Source organism: Musa acuminata, chromosome BXJ2-10, assembly GCF_036884655.1.
Source record: "Musa acuminata AAA Group cultivar baxijiao chromosome BXJ2-10, Cavendish_Baxijiao_AAA, whole genome shotgun sequence".
Lineage (NCBI taxonomy): Eukaryota > Viridiplantae > Streptophyta > Magnoliopsida > Zingiberales > Musaceae > Musa > Musa acuminata.
This window is the reverse complement of record NC_088347.1, coordinates 28,524,408-28,540,207: the sequence shown is the minus strand read 5'-3', so window position 1 is coordinate 28,540,207 and position 15,800 is coordinate 28,524,408. Positions and strand designations below refer to the sequence as shown.

At 35.5% G+C, this 15,800-nt stretch overlaps 2 protein-coding genes across 2 annotated transcripts; one reads left to right on the top strand and one right to left on the bottom strand.

Annotated features, from left to right (window-relative positions):
• The first annotated feature begins 25 nt into the window (after window positions 1–25).
• LOC135625890 (uncharacterized) lies at window positions 26–4,422 on the top strand. The gene is made up of 8 exons (XM_065131013.1): window positions 26–357; window positions 1,821–1,964; window positions 2,049–2,164; window positions 3,105–3,196; window positions 3,418–3,439; window positions 3,521–3,589; window positions 3,896–3,964; window positions 4,035–4,422. Exons 1-8 carry the CDS (start codon window positions 141–143, stop codon window positions 4,113–4,115), a joined length of 810 nt encoding a protein of 269 aa, XP_064987085.1. The 5' UTR covers window positions 26–140; the 3' UTR covers window positions 4,116–4,422.
• A 393-nt stretch (window positions 4,423–4,815) lies between these two features.
• LOC103968434 (protoporphyrinogen oxidase 2) lies at window positions 4,816–15,764 on the bottom strand. Its single transcript, XM_009381658.3, has 18 exons — window positions 15,573–15,764; window positions 15,018–15,057; window positions 14,049–14,184; window positions 13,299–13,364; window positions 11,862–11,912; window positions 11,711–11,767; window positions 9,996–10,081; window positions 9,502–9,538; window positions 9,266–9,331; window positions 8,907–8,947; window positions 8,182–8,314; window positions 7,193–7,381; window positions 6,849–6,923; window positions 6,576–6,699; window positions 6,321–6,429; window positions 6,105–6,179; window positions 5,625–5,731; window positions 4,816–5,150 (listed from the first exon to the last, which is right to left on the bottom strand). The coding sequence occupies exons 1-18, from the start codon at window positions 15,592–15,594 to the stop codon at window positions 5,041–5,043; spliced, it is 1,524 nt and encodes a 507-aa protein (XP_009379933.2). The 5' UTR covers window positions 15,595–15,764; the 3' UTR covers window positions 4,816–5,040.
• Between the last annotated feature and the right edge of the window lie 36 nt (window positions 15,765–15,800).

Below are 15,800 nucleotides of genomic sequence, written 5' to 3'. Positions count from 1 at the left end.
AGAGAGACGAGAAAAACCCTCTTTGCGAACGAACGCGAAGGCTGCGCTGGTCGGCTTCTCTTCCGCTTCGATACTACTCCGGCGCAAAGGAGAACGAGAGATCCGATAGCAGACAGAAGCCAACAACCGTGGCCCTAACCATGGCGATGTGTCTTCGGAGAGCTCTCCAGTCGAGAAGCCTTCTCCTCCTCCGAGCTCCTCGTTGTGTCGTCGCTCTGTCGCCCTCGTCGTGCGTCTCTCCTCGCGATCCCGCACTGGAGGAGGCGTCCGTTCTCGGCATTCGTGGCGGCTTCTTCCGTGTAGGTTCCGACTACTCGTTGGGAAGTCGGAGGGGCTTCGCTAAGGGAAAGAAGTCAAGTAAGCTGTCGTCCTTCGCCGTTTGTGTGCTTCCTCCTCTTTTCCTCCTCCTTAGAGAACAATGACGAGCAGGACATGGTATCCTGCGGTCTATTGCGGGGCCGTCGGATTCGCCTTTGCAGTATTTGCTCGTTTATGGATTGAATGTCGAGTTGAGATGGAAGCATCAGTTCAATCAAGTTTAGTTTTTGACATGGTTTCTAGGTCAAGTTGTAGTGCTCCTCCCTCCGATTAGATAATAGACTAATAGTGTCAGGTCGTGAAAGATTGTAGTGCTATACCAGCAAGGAGCTATTAATAGAGGATGATCCGACATAACCTATAGTATGCTAGAGAGATTGGTGGTGAGTAGAGGTAAAGAATATAATGTAACGGAGGTTGCATGACGAGCAACTGAATGGCACAGGAAAAGTATTTTTGGACATGGATTTTGTCAATTACGTCCATATATTCCTTTACTGATATAGATAGCTAAACATAAACATGACTGATTGGAACTTTGTGGAGATAATTGCCAATGATTTTGCAAAGTAACTTGAGGGCTAATCTTGGTACGATGGTAAGGTTACTACTTTGTGATCAAAGTGGCTAGAATTCAAGGCAAAGCCTGCGTTGCCTCTTTTTGATCTTACCAAGCAGATTGGATTTAACATAGTTAATTTTCGAACAGTAATCGTAGACATAGTTAATTTTGGAACAGTAATAGTAGACAATGTTGATGTTTTATGGTTATGTACTTTGTCATGCAATTGTCGTGCTGTCTGCTTCCAGTAGTAATAATTCAGAACAGAATAAAATCTAAGGCAGGAACTGTTTTGTCTGGAAGACTGAATATGAGTTCAATATTTACTAATCTGAAGAATGTTTTGGGCCTTACTCAATGTAGGGTAAGGCAGAGTTAACAACAATGGTAACACAGTAATATAATTGTAGAATCGTATCATTATCAATCTTGTTTTATGTTATCATACTATCATTGTCATTATAAATATAGAATTGTATCAAAGGCCCAAAGAAACATATGAAGTGTATCATTATCAATCTTGTTTTATGGTATTGCAGTAATATTATATAATTAATAACAATGATGATGAAACATAAAACTAGATATGCAATGTACTTTCATGCTCATGCAAACCACAAGTTTGTCCTCGTAATCAATTTTTTTTTTTTGTCCTGTCAAATGTATCATGCTAATTTTACTAGCGGTGGCAGAAGATGTTAGGACATGACAACCTGGTGATGCAGATAATAGAGATGATTTCCATGTTACAGATCTTTTAAATTGTTATTTGAATTATTTTGATTCATTTTAAATTCAAATTTAAAGATGAAGGAAACACAATGAAAAACAATTAATCTTACATACCTTGCTAAAATTTGAATATATGTTCCTTACCCTTCTGTGCTTCCCATTCTTAATTGGATTATGTTTTATGTTTTTGTCATTTTGATTCTTTTAGAGGATGACAACAACGACGAGAAGATTCAGGTTGATCCTAACTTCGGTCCAACGGTGAAGTCAACCACTCTTTCACAGATGGAGGCTGCAATTGTTGCTTTATCGCGGGAGTTAAGTAAACTCAGGACTGGAAGAGCATCTGCTGGTATGCCTTTTATTAACTATTTGTTTATGTCATTTTCTGTAAGAACTTTGGTCTCTTCACATACATCGGGATTGCTTTTTGCAGGAATGCTTGATCATATCCTGGTAGAAACAGGTGGTGCAAAGATGCCTCTGAATCATGTTGCTGTTGTTTCAGTCATAGACTCGAAGACTCTCTCAGTGACACCTTATGATCCCACTGTAAAATCTAATTCTTGAACCATAATATAACCTCTCTTTTCCATGGCTTCTCTCTTATTTTGGATCTTGTCATCAAAACTTTGAAACGAGTTCTCAGCTGTATGTTCCATATGCATACTTATGGACCTAGAGATCAGTCATTTTTTGACACTATGAATTTAGTACACGGAAACATATTCAGGAAACGAAGGAAAGAATTTCCTTATCTAGGTGATGTGAATAGAATCTAGCTGACGTAATTATAAGGCCAACAAAATTTTGGTGCATAGCTCTATGATTTCTAGATACCATGGTTTAAGTACCAAACCCGAAGGCATTGAGAAAATAGTTTACATATTTTTCCTAATAATCTGGTCAGGTAGGTAAGTGTTGCCTTTGTTGTTTCATTCTTTTATGCTATCAAAATATAGAAGCACTATATGATCATTCAATAATTTGATAGGGACTTGTCACTTTTGAGTTCAGCTGCTTGTAAAACCAAACAGTCCCTAACTGTAAATTATTTATTGATCTTGGTTGGTTGGTTGGTTGCAACTTCCTGATGTCAATTTGTAGCAAACTTGTCAATTCTAGAAAACAACAAGAAATTGAACATTTGTTATGTTTAGATCATCAATCATACATTTAGGACCAATTTTCTACCAATAGAAAAATCCAAATTATCTAGTTATTTATATGATGCATGGTTGGGTATCGGACTCGTGTTGGGCATTGACACGGGTACAGACTGTTACGTGCTAGCATACCGACATACAGTACCACAAAATTTCTTTTCAGATTTGTGTATACAGAGTGTTGTTAGGCATGTGTTGTGGTCCGTGCCACCTACCCAACAAACCATCCAACTGGTATGTATTGTGCTCGGTACATACTGGTTTGGGCGAAGGGTAGAACCATTATATATTGTCTTAGTTATTATTGGCAACTTAATTGGTTGCAGGCTTTGAAGGCAGTAGAGAGTGCAATAATTTCATCACCGTTGGGTTTAAATCCGACGCCTGATGGCCAACGATTAATTGCAGCAATTCCACCGTAAGTTATTAAGCTTCAGTATTTATAATTAATTAGACTGCAAACTAGACCTTTTCTGAAATATTGCTGGCTTTAGGAGGTATTTGAATCAAGCTTTGCTTTTTTTCTCGTTTTGCATATAAAAACTGATTAAATTCCATTCTAATCTATATTTCTTATTTTTCACAAAACGAATAAGCTTTTCTCTTTTTGTGATTTTGGCATGGACTATTATCTTTCAGACTCACAAAGGAGAACATGCAGGTGAGTTATTTTGAACAGATATTTCTTTAACCTCCATTTTTTGCTTTCACGTCATAGCCTTATTTGAGCTTATTTTCTCAGGCACTCTGCAAGGTAGTCACAAAATCTTCTGAAGATGTTAAACAAAGTATCAGAAGAGCACGTCAGAAGGTATAGGCAACTCCTATGACAATTTGCTTCTTTTTACAATCATGACAGTATACTGTAGATTGTGCCAGTAAGGATCCACCTAAAACTACAAAACCTATCTTTCACATATTTGAGTGTTGTAAATCAAATCGTTGCTCGACAAAATAGTAAAAAACCCAAAGACAAAACCTTGTTTTCATCTGGTATAGACTGCATTGCAACACATTCTTTTTCCACTTCCAAGTCCCGGTTACTGTCAAACCCTTGTTCAACATATTGCAATCAGATTTCTTGTTTTGCTCTGACGGATATTGGATTCTTGATTAGGCACAGGATTCTATAAAAAAGGTGGCTGCAGGATTCCCAAAAGACGATATAAAGAGGCTTGAGAAGGAGGTAACATCACAGAAGTTTCGAAGGTGCACTGCTTGATGTGTTAGGTGATGCACCTCTCTATCTTGTCCAGATCGAGGAGATGACCAAGCGCTTTGTGAAGACCGCGGATGATATGTGCAAGGCGAAGGAGAAAGAAATCACCAATAGCTGAGTTGAATTCTACCAGTAACTTTTGCTTAAGCCCGGGGAATCATCCACCCAAAGGAAACAGAAACATTGGCAGCACAAAACATCTAGCTTGAGAGGCATGATTTGCCAAGAGGAAACTGCTTCTTTACACTTCAAATTTTTAACAGGAATATTGGTTCTTTTCCGATAAATTTTTTCTGTGCCTTCGTGTATTTACTCTACTTTATGACCGGATGCAGTTAGTCATCTAATGTAAACTTTGACCTGAGTTGATGTACCAGCAGATTTTGGCAATTCTAGTTTACAGAATTGTCTTGTTCCGAAACTAATTTCATACATTAGAATGGTCAACACCGACACATACAATTTTGTCAGTTGGATCAATCAGTACCTCGATCAAAAAATGACCGGCGATAATTTATTATAGATTCTCAATCTTGAGGGCTAAACCACGACCAACGCCTAGATCGATCATTGGTGTGGTTGGTGACTGTTCTTATGCCCAGATTTGAAGCTAACCAAAACACACACAATAAAAAAACTGAGCTATCCTGGCTATTATGTTCTTGGAAGTAACTATTCATAATTCATCCAAGGAAACGCATATCGCAGATTATTTGATTGCTTTAAAAAACCATCCATAGTTAACTACCAAAAGGTCATTACGATTTTGGCTAAGGAGCACTTGTCTGCGGAGAGACCGAGGTTCAACCTACCTGAGATTATATGAATCACTAATTTAGAACAAAATCCAAGCCGTCTGTTACCTTGACGATTTAAGACGGGTAGATATTGCGATACAACTTACTCGATTCATGACAACTTATGACAGGTAGAGGAAGTTTTGCTTCCAAAATCATCAGATCAAGTGCTATGGATGTTAAGTAAAATAACACAATGGAGATTGACAAAAGTGAAACGTAACGTTTCAGCCCTAATATGCCACATCAGGTGGAATCCTGCTTGATACAAGAATTGAGATGAGAGACTACACGATCAGCTGCTTTGCACCCAGAAGTTACAGCTTTCCCTACGGATAATCCATCTCGATGATTGCCTGACAAGAACAATGTTTACGAAGGAACATTACAAAAGGACCTGAGTAGCGTTAAATAACGTAAATTGCTAAGATGAAGAAACAGTTAGAGAGCAAGGAAAATTATAAGGAAAAAAAAAAGACCCATCTTCAGAAAGCACCGAACAGGGCATACCATTATTTTCCTTTTCCAATTTGGTTCTTGGGTTTAATACATTGTAAAAACTATAAAGATGCATTCAAATCCTTTCTATGTTACAGATATCTTGAAGAATTCATTATTGTTGCACCAGCTAGGCAAGGCACTTACTACAAGATGCAAGTTCTTCTGTTCACTAAACTCAGGTAGATATAATCAATACGCAGGTAAACCAATAAAATACTTCAAACAACAACATGCCGTAATGTTTTTACATGCACAAAAAAATAGAGGCCTAATTATAATTAATCTTCATTTGACAAATAAAATATGCATTTCTGCAGAGGTTGACTTACCTGCATAGAAGAACCCAGGTAGATTTTCCTCCATTTTCTCTATAGCTTCCAGGACTAAATCATAATCGTGACCATACAATGGAAAAGCATTTCTCCAGTAGATATGCCTACAATTTAGTGTACAAGAAATTCCTAATAATTTTGAAAAAATGATGATGCTTTGAGGTAAAATAGCACATGATAATAAATATGACAACAGAAGTATTAGGATAACCCAACATTAAATACCAGACCATAAAAAAATAATAGTTAGAAGAAAAGTTTTAGATACTGGTTTCAATAACCTATTATGATGCAGTTCTGGGATACTGAGCATTACGTCAAGCATATATCACCCAATGTAACTTGAAAACATTATAGAAAAGCATACCAATTGGTGTCGAGCTATATGGCCTATTGTATTTTAAAGTTTAAACTACGGTTAGAAGAACTTATGCTACTCATCATACACTAGGAAACACTTTGAAATGTATTTCTTACTTCACAAAGGTTGGTTGCCCCTCCGTACCCAACAGATTTCTCAGATCTGAAGTCACAATTTGTTTCAGCTCATCCCTACAAAAGTTTATGAACATATGACAAAGTTGGCCTGAACCATCTAAAAAAAGAATATATTTTTCTGTACTAATATTTAATTTAATCATGATAATTCAGAATGCAAAGTCAAAAAATAAGAGAACCCAAAATTTTCCGTACAATGAAGCGCCGGCGAGATCTCTATTACGACTTCCCCCAACAAATGTGGTATACAGATACTGATCATGGGGAGATCGATCAGGAAACATCATGGAAGAAAAGAGTGTACCTACATTGCATGAACGATTCATAAGTATATATAACATTGTATTGTGAGCAATACATCATACTAAAGAAAACTCAAAATTACTGTCATGCAGAAATAGAATTGAAACATGCACTAATTTGAATGAGCTTCTCTATAAAAGGTCTTACCAAGGGTTTTGAAACCATTCTTTTGTTCTTTAGAAGGGACAAGAACTCCAAAACCTTCCAAAGGCCGTTTGACTTTATCCTTTTTAAAAGAGGTAATCATGACAGATAATGGCAAATAATTCACCTGCAAAACATAGGGGTATTTAATAATGTGAAATAGCTGGTCAAGGCTGATGCATTGCCTTTTCCTTTTAATTCCAAATACTTACACTTCAGCAAGAAAACTAAGCTTAAATGGTAAACCCTAAATTAATTCAATTTCAGAAAGCTAACCTTGGGGAGAAAGTCCAACAAAAAAGGGTTTCTCCCTTTGGTGAATTTCATCTCCTGAACATTGTGAAGTGGAGCCTGAAAAAGAACAACAAATTCGTTACACAATTTAGCCATCCTACTATGTGATTTCCAGTTTAGGTGCCTCTAGTTTACATGCTGGTTGGTTACAAAAAGAACTCAGATGCAATAGAGGCTGGTTAGGCAAAAAAATTGGACACAAAAAATAGCTGGAAAAGCACAATGTTTAAAGATCTGCTAGTCAGTAAAACAAGTACCCACAAACATTGAGGTTGCCAGTTACACAGGAAATGTCACTTGTTGCATCATTCAACAAAATTCATTACCGTCATTATAACTGCATCAAAAGATTGGTCTTTTTTTAGCTCCTTGGTGTCTGCGTCATTTGTAGCATAAGAAATTGACCAACTACTCAATGGTGTGCTGCCATCAAAGCTACAAGATAGTGATAACACCTTTGAGTTTAATTTCAAATTATCGACACCAACTTCCTCACACAGCTTGTCGATAAGTGTCTGCAAGGGACAGATACAATCACTTATATTAAATAAACTAGAGATCATAGTCATAGTTTAAACAAAAACTTAAAATAAAAAGTTTGGTGGGTGGGACCTCAGGTCCATGAGAGTGGTCACAGCATATGGTAAATAGCATGCACAAGATACATGTCATCGACACTAGAATCTATGAATGCTGCTGACTTAAACACATTTCTGAAAAATAATATGAGATATTGTCAGTACTTCTACAATAATATTTGGAAGAACAGTACGAATGCCAGACCGAACAAAATTTCAATATGCTTTGTCTTCTATAGTTTTTGAAAAGCTTCTATTAAAATTAAGCTTTTTTGTGATTATCTTTTTGGAGCCCTTCAAATTCCATGTTTCGTTTACCTGCACCTAGTGCTAGATCTTGCAGTATGAAATGGAAGTATGGAAACAGCTTAACAATACTTGCAGCATACATGTTTGATCTAGTGATGCTCATGGGATATTAAGACATTGCCCTTCTTACTTTTATCATTATTAGACTTCAAAAGTAAGTGACAATAAGCTACAACCCCCCGCATTCGCATGCTACCAAACAAGAAACTCAGAGAATCCAAAATAAAGTGTTTTAGGATCTTCAAAATATAACTCAAGGATCTAAGTTGGATGGCGCATGCATTATACTGTTTCTATTATAAATCGTGTTTAATGTGGATCAGATAAGAATGACAGATTTCATGCAAATATTTTACGAAATCATAACAAGATTAGCTGGCAATAAATGACATAAGAAACACAGTTGGCATGTCAGTTTATGATGTTACCTGCATTCCACCATAAAATGAAAATGAACCACGTTGGTGTCTCTTCTTCCCGGAAGAACCTTCTCTTGCCTTGTTTTCTTTGCTTCCACTGTTTTGCTTGGACCGGATAGCTCCAATAAAGAGTGAACCATATCTGGTAGCACCAAACCAAAAACATACCTAATTACCTATTAAATTCCATAATTCTCACAAGCAGTACAAAGTTCGCATTGTCCCCATAAAACTTATGTTATCCAATACAACTATTTAGCATATAAGTAGAAGTCAGATGAAAATGAGACATAAGTTAACTCCCGTTGTCCGTGTGAAAAAATTGTGTGATCTAATCACCATAATTTTTCCACTAAAAGCAGTAACCAAAGGGTAAAAATTAGAATGGATGCTCCAAATCGAAAATTGCATTTCAGCAAATGACAATTAGAAAGAATTACTAACACATATCGAAACATTAACATGCAACATTATCACACTAATTATCTTGTTGACACTAGGATCAACAAAACCACAGGCATATATCAGAGTCCAACATCTAAGACCATTTCACAGAATTCTTCAATGCCTGTGAAAAGATATAAAAGTGGAGCAAAATAAGAACTTAGACAATGTTTGCTTAGGAAAAGCAATAACCACAAATGTAATTTCAATATAAAAAGTTTAAAGACTTGAAATCACCTATAAGTTTTCTAGGATCAACAAAATGAAATTTAATACTAGCAAGAACTTACTTCTTTTCCAGATTCCATAACTCTGGAAATGCATGTTGCACCTGTAATAAATAACTAATCATAAAGAAGAAGATACCCATAGAACTTTACAAGGGATAAATGTTATGAGGCTATATGGAAAGTTCATTAGAAGTTAGAATCATTTGGACTGAAAAAAAAAACACTTGAAATAGCAATAGATTGTGTCATTTTACTCGATTAATTTTATGCTGCAATTAGTTATCAGCAGTCGCAGGGATCATTCAAAAAATAAAAATGGTCAGAGGTAAAATCCTACTCCTACCTATGTTAGAAGACATATCTAAAAGTTCAACAAGGAAAAAGAAAATATTCTTTTCAAGGACAAACATGATACTCACAGAGAGTGATTCGGGATCTCCAGCACTGGTGCCAGCCACAAAAGGATCAATTAGATAATCAACAACCTATAATGGATTAGAAACTAGTATCAATTTATTTCCCAAAGTATAGACAAATTGTAGCTGAGATTGACTATGCATGCTCATAATTGTGGTAATGGAGAAAACAAGTGACAGAGCATGGAATGAAAACTTAAATCTGCAAGTATAAAATAAAAGAATGAAATAAATTCCACCTCTTCTCCAAAATGACGTCGAAAGAACTGCCCCACACTGCAGAAACCAGAAAGGTCGATGCTCAAATACTTCCACATTAAAAAAATACGGCTTAATATCATAACTAGAGAGTGATTTCTACTTCCATGTAATTTGTAACTGGAATTAATTGAATGTTAAATTCACGTTTAGATACATATGAAAAGGCATTAGATTTTAAATTCTTAAACGATGGACTTCTGTAATGTAGAAGAGGCATTTCCTTCAATCACATACAGATAACCATTACCCCCCTCTCCTATTACAACTAGATGTGATCGAATCAATGGAATAAAGTCCTTATGATATGCACAATGGTCTAGTTAAATAACACAAACTTATGCATAAGGTGGTAACTGGCTTGAAGCAGCAACCTGCTGATATATGTCGGCAACCAACTAGTAACTAAAGCAGAAGATTTGAAACACTAAACTGCTTATGAATAATGCTACACAAGTTTTAAATAGATAATCACCTTTCCTGCAAATTTTCTTCAGAAACTTTTGAGGATTTCTTTCCGCCTGAGTTTTTCCACAAAAGTGGTTCTAGAAATATTCTTGCCTGCAGGAACATAAAAGAAGTTTTTAATAAGAAAATCATTGACAAAGTACAATGAAATCATCAAGCAGAATAAACAAACAATCGTAGCACAAAGATAACATCATCCAAATACCCATCGAGTAGAAAAAGTTGTGGGGTATAAATTTTAAAATGAGTATATTCTGCAAAGACCATAATATAAATTAATAACCTTAACTATGATATTTTGAAACTTTGGAAAACCATTAAAGAAAAATATTATCTTGACAATTCCCATCTCAACTTCTTGAGTGACTATATTATACTTATTTTTCTTCTGCATCTGTTATTCAGCCATTTAATCACAGAAACCACTAGAAGATCCCAAAATAACGCAACAGAACCAGTACAAGCACTAGCCAATAAGTAATTAAAACACATAATGCCTTGCACGAGGTTAATGTGTCATTCCTTCTCTTTATATAGTCTAGAATCCAGATCAGGATCAGCACTCTGTACAAATAGATAGGAAGAGATTCGCCAAACCCTGGTCCCGAAATGCTTCCGTACCCCCAGTTGCTTCCCATGATGAACTTTTCTTTTGTTAAACTATGCTGCACATTAACATGAGACCTGCACTACCACATTCTTCAAATCTCATACCTGCTACGTTCATAATTTGAGTTCAACCTCAGTTTCTAAGTTTGAGATATCCCCTAAAAGATATGTAAAATGGACGTAATATGAAGTTTCGAACTACTCTTAGGAGTTCCAAAAAATTCTAAGAGATTTCAATGCCAGCTAGATCCTTAGTTTGAGATTTCACTGCAAGGATATCCTCACTATGTTTTTGCTCTCAGCTTCTAAGCATCTCAAACCAACTTCCATGCCCTTTGTTTTCAGTCTCAGCTTAAGTTTGAGATTTTACTTAAAAATAATTATAGAAGAAGTTATTATGAGTTTCTCTTAAAAGAAACTCAAGTTTGCAATATACAAGTGCCAAGTGAATCAGTATTAGTTTCAGTATAAGTGGTATCTTTCGTATGCTTTTTCATATTTTGACAAAATAAATTATTTAGTTAATCGAAACAAGCTTCACTATAATAAAACTAAAAACGACTGACAGAATAAATTAAGGATTCAATCTCAAAATGTATCAAGCAATCGATGGCTTTTCGACACTGATTTCTATGGGCTGTTGAGGAAGATATAAAGGGAGGGGAAGTTGCAAAAGAAATATCAATGGTTTCAGTGGGTTTCATATGATTTGACACTTCTTTGGGAATTTCAGAGATGTTTCTGCTGATGTCAGCAGGATATAGTTAAAAGAATACCTCAGGTCAACATTCAAGTCTCAGTCACCCACTTCACATTAGCCAGTAGTTGTCTGCAAAGCTGCTATATTGGGGTCTTTTGGACATGTTTCAGCAGATACCAGTGGGCTATAGTTACAAAACAACATCAGGCCAAGATTCAAGTCTAGGTAACTGGATGAGACTCCCTGTTTTTTTCACTGGTAATCCTTGAATGAAACTATAAGGGTTTATACATCCTTATTCTTTTGCAATATCTTCCATTTTTCCAAGTCTTACACCATATTCCTTAAGGCATGTCCAGAAAAACAATGTTCAAGTTGAAAATTGTATTTTGATTTATAATGGCAAAACAAACCTTTGATTTAGCAGAAAGGATGTTACTCATGATCAGCCCAACCGGATTCAGTGGAATCTGATGCAGAAAGCAGCATGATGAGTAAAACAATGTAAAATTAGGACAGAAAACTTTGGTTCCGAATTGATCAGACACTAATATGCTATATTACCAGCTGTGGCATTCCATTCCTCACAATATACCGCTTGTTTTGGGACACAGGCTGCCAAATAAGTAGAAGTCACTTTTATTAGTCAAACATTCATTAGCTTTAAGGACTTCCTCTTGGACATAACAAGCAGTGGTAGTTCTGCAAATAAAGTGTCTCAGAACTCAGAAGTGTGTCTACGTGAGAAATCAAATAAGTCCAAAAGTGGTGCCTTCAAACATGATTCTAGGAACTTAAAGAACCGAATATAGCGTCCAAAAGAAAATATACAGTAACTAACAAAAATAGAAAAGCATACTTTCATGTGAAGGATAACAAAGAAAAATCATTTAAGGTGTACTTATACAGATTCTTGGAAATGGTGTACTTCAAGACTTACAAGAATGTAAACATCAGAAGATGAATGCCCTTCATTTTCACGTAGGATGTAGCATATTCTAAATTATTTTCAGATGCTTGTTAGCTGTGACATGTTCATCCTAGTATGACAATTATTATATTGGATTTTGGCCACGTACGGCTCATTCAAAACAGTCCATACCCTACATTTAATTTTATGTTCTGCAGTCTTGTAGAACAGATAGACACTGTAAACCTGTCTTCTCCAACCTTGAAGAACAGATAGACAATGTAACAATGCCTGGAAAATTAAAGCTTAGGAGATATGAAAACTCATTTTCAAGAAAGAAGCATAGGGAATATCAAACCATGCAAATACTTAGAACTTCAAAAATGAAAACATTGTGACAAGATTCGATAGTCATCTTAAGCTAATTTGTGAATTTTCACTGTCCTAACAGTTTTTGGCTTCCATTGTGGGTTGTCTTCTGTTCTGTAACAAGGGCTCAAATCACAAGAATTGATGTCCATGTCTTTTTTGCATTATTTCCTCATTCCCACAAGATAGTAAAAGCCTTGTTTTGGTATTCTCAGTTGAAGGCTGACATCATAACAGAAAAATGCAGTCAAATCAACATCAGCACAACCTCTATTTTTACATTTCACAGGAATCTCATAAATGATTGGCATCCTATATTTATGCACACGTTAAACTCTCAAACGCCTTCAGACCATTTTAATGTATTTTAGCAACCATTAATGTCCAAAATGGCTTGTTAAGATGAAAGAGATGAATTTCTTGTAGGATCTTAAAAAAAAAAAGAAGTAACGAAAATTTTCTCTAAGTGATAGATGCCAGTTGTAATGTTCTTAGAAGTTCTAAAGAAAATTTTCCAACCTGCAACATCAATGTGAGCTTATATGAGGTAAATTATTGTTTAAAATTTTGATGTTTATAAGAGAAGCCCCTTCTTTAGCTAAAACATACAGATCTCTCATTGATTTGCTACCAACAAATGTGCGCATGGGACAAACCAACAAATTTATATGACATTAAAGGTTTAAAAGAATAACAAGAAGTATCAAGAGAAAAAGGCATACGATTTGTAGCTTTTCTCGAAGACTAAGGGTGTCAATCAACCTCCCAACCTCCCTTTCACTTTCTGTCTGCACATAATAGGATGCTTATAGTCAAGATTCAAGAGTATGTGATGTACATATAACTTGACCGTAGAAAATGACAAGGTATGCAATTTCGAATAATACCGCCTAGTACGGACGATACGTACCGGTTTGTTAGCTGACCGGTACACGGACCGCCCGTTACCGGACGGAACGATATATATATATATATATATATATATATATATATATATATATATATATAAGGCGACGCGATATTTATATATAAATATATAATATTTATATATAAATATTTATATATAAACTTATATATATATATATATATATAAACGAGACGACGTCGCCCCGCATGAGAGAAGGAAAAGGCGACGTCGCCTTTTATAAAAAAATATATATATAAATATATATAATCTTTTATATATAAATATTATTTATATATATATATATATATATATATATATATACCGAGCGGTATACCGTTCGGTATACTGCTCGGTATACAGCATCGTACCATACCGAGATAACGTCGAAACTCTGATACCGTACAAAATTGCGAACCTTGGAAAATGGATTTATGTTTTAAAGTATATTCAGGAATCCTTTACTTTGACATGCAAGTTAAACTAATTACTTTCTGTCTAAAACCTGTATGATACCTAGATGAACAGTCTAACTACAAACTAGCATGCATGAAATTGTTTAACTCACCATAGTGTTTGCCCCTTCGTCCCATATGAGACCATTCTCTGAAGAGCTTTTTATTTTTCCTCCTGCTCTTTCTTCAGCCTCAAAGAGGGTTACTTTTAGACCATTTGACTTGAGTTTGTACGCAGCAGCAAGTCCACTTTAAACATTTAAGAGTTTTGCAAAACAATTTAGCAAACAGTCACTAGAAATATTAATCACTAAAAATAGTATTTTTCAAGAATGAAAAGAAAATCTACAAACATGTGAACATGTTTAAAAAGCATAATGATTCATAACTTCACATATCTTCAAACGACACCGAATGATGATCACTCCAACAAGTACCCAGATTAAATCAAGTTTCCTCCATGGACAAGAAGAGGCAGAGACCTACTTTAAAAATCATGGGAAGTCAATAAAAAATTTACATTAAATTTTAAGTTTATCCATTAATCCTTTTTTCCTCAAGTAGTACTCCAGTTAGTTATGAAAGCACAATATCATAAAAAATTAGGACAGAACTGTAATCAGCAAATCAAAAATATATGTACACAAAAAAACGATAATTGAGAAGAGAATATTTCTAAGAGATGTCAGCAGTTAACTTATACTCTCTAAGTCAACCCAAGTAGCTGTAGACTAATCAGCAAAAGGAATACATAATTAATTGGTTGTTGTATATTTAGAAGATAAATTCAAAACATAAAAGTTTGAATGCTATGACTTATCTACTCCAAAAATCATCTGCATTCTTTAAAATATTTGCCTACTAATATAAGGCTGCTACTCAATAAGCTACAAAGGGAAAAGGAGTCAAAGACTCGGAAAGGTAATTTTGTATTTTTTCAAATAAAAACTTGAAAATTATATAACAAATCTAATAGATGTTGGTCCATGGATAAGGGACAAAGCAGTTGATTTCACACACTAGTAACAAACAAAACATTTTTAGTGGAACAATGTAAAAGATTGTATTTAGTAATATTGTACCTGACTCCACCACCAACAACTGCCACTGATTTTATGGAATCTGAAACATCAAATTCAAATTTTCTTTTAGACTAGATAAGCCATTCACATAGAATAATGGTAGCTCCGAATATATAGTATTAATTGCATAAATAAATTTGAAAACAACATGGTCAATACAGTAAGAACTTAGGAAGCATAATGCTAGAATCTAGCTTTTAGATTTTTAATTTAACAGAATATCTTTGTTATTGATATAGACTAAACTAAACACCCCAAAAAGGCCAAAGTTCTTGCATAAGCGATAAGGCCTTGTTTACCATCTCTTGTGAATTAAAATCCATAAAGGAATAAAACTGAATAGTATTATGTTGCACCCAATTTTCTTTGATATACTTATATTTTTACAATGATATCTGAGTGGAACTAAGCAAGCTCGGTAAGAAATCCAGGACAAGGTTTCGGAAGGAAATCGGATGAAGACTTCAGAAGGATAACTTCATTGAGATTCTCGAACTCGTTCTTGAAAAGCAAAAGAAAGGGAATCGGAGGAAAGGAAAAGAGTCGATTACTTACTGTGATTGTCGGCGGATGCCATAGCGATAGCGAGCTGGCGGTGGAATTCCCCGAAGCACGACGGCTTTCTCGAGCAGCGTCGCCGTCGCGACCGGCCCAAATCGAGTGGTAGACGAAACAGAAGTATCGGGTCGCGGCACACCGGTTCACCAAATCTGCGAGCAAACCAGATCTTCGATAAGAGCCCGCGATTGGTGGCCGAACCATGCTGTTTTAGCATGGCCACCT

Excerpts from the sequence above, each read along its gene's own strand:
- LOC103968434 (XM_009381658.3), bottom strand. The coding sequence starts at position 15,594 with ATGGCATCCGCCGACAATCACA. Across the intron at positions 8,315-8,906 it reads TTATGGAATCTGGAAAAGAA|ATATGGTTCACTCTTTATTG; the intron begins GTAAGTTCTTGC and ends TGGTGCTACCAG. Across the intron at positions 6,430-6,575 it reads GAATGGTTTCAAAACCCTTG|GTACACTCTTTTCTTCCATG; the intron begins GTAAGACCTTTT and ends CATGCAATGTAG.
- LOC135625890 (XM_065131013.1), top strand. The coding sequence starts at position 141 with ATGGCGATGTGTCTTCGGAGAGCTCTCCAGTCGAGAAGCCTTCTCCTC. Across the intron at positions 2,165-3,104 it reads TGACACCTTATGATCCCACT|GCTTTGAAGGCAGTAGAGAG; the intron begins GTAAAATCTAAT and ends AATTGGTTGCAG. Across the intron at positions 3,590-3,895 it reads TCAGAAGAGCACGTCAGAAG|GCACAGGATTCTATAAAAAA; the intron begins GTATAGGCAACT and ends ATTCTTGATTAG.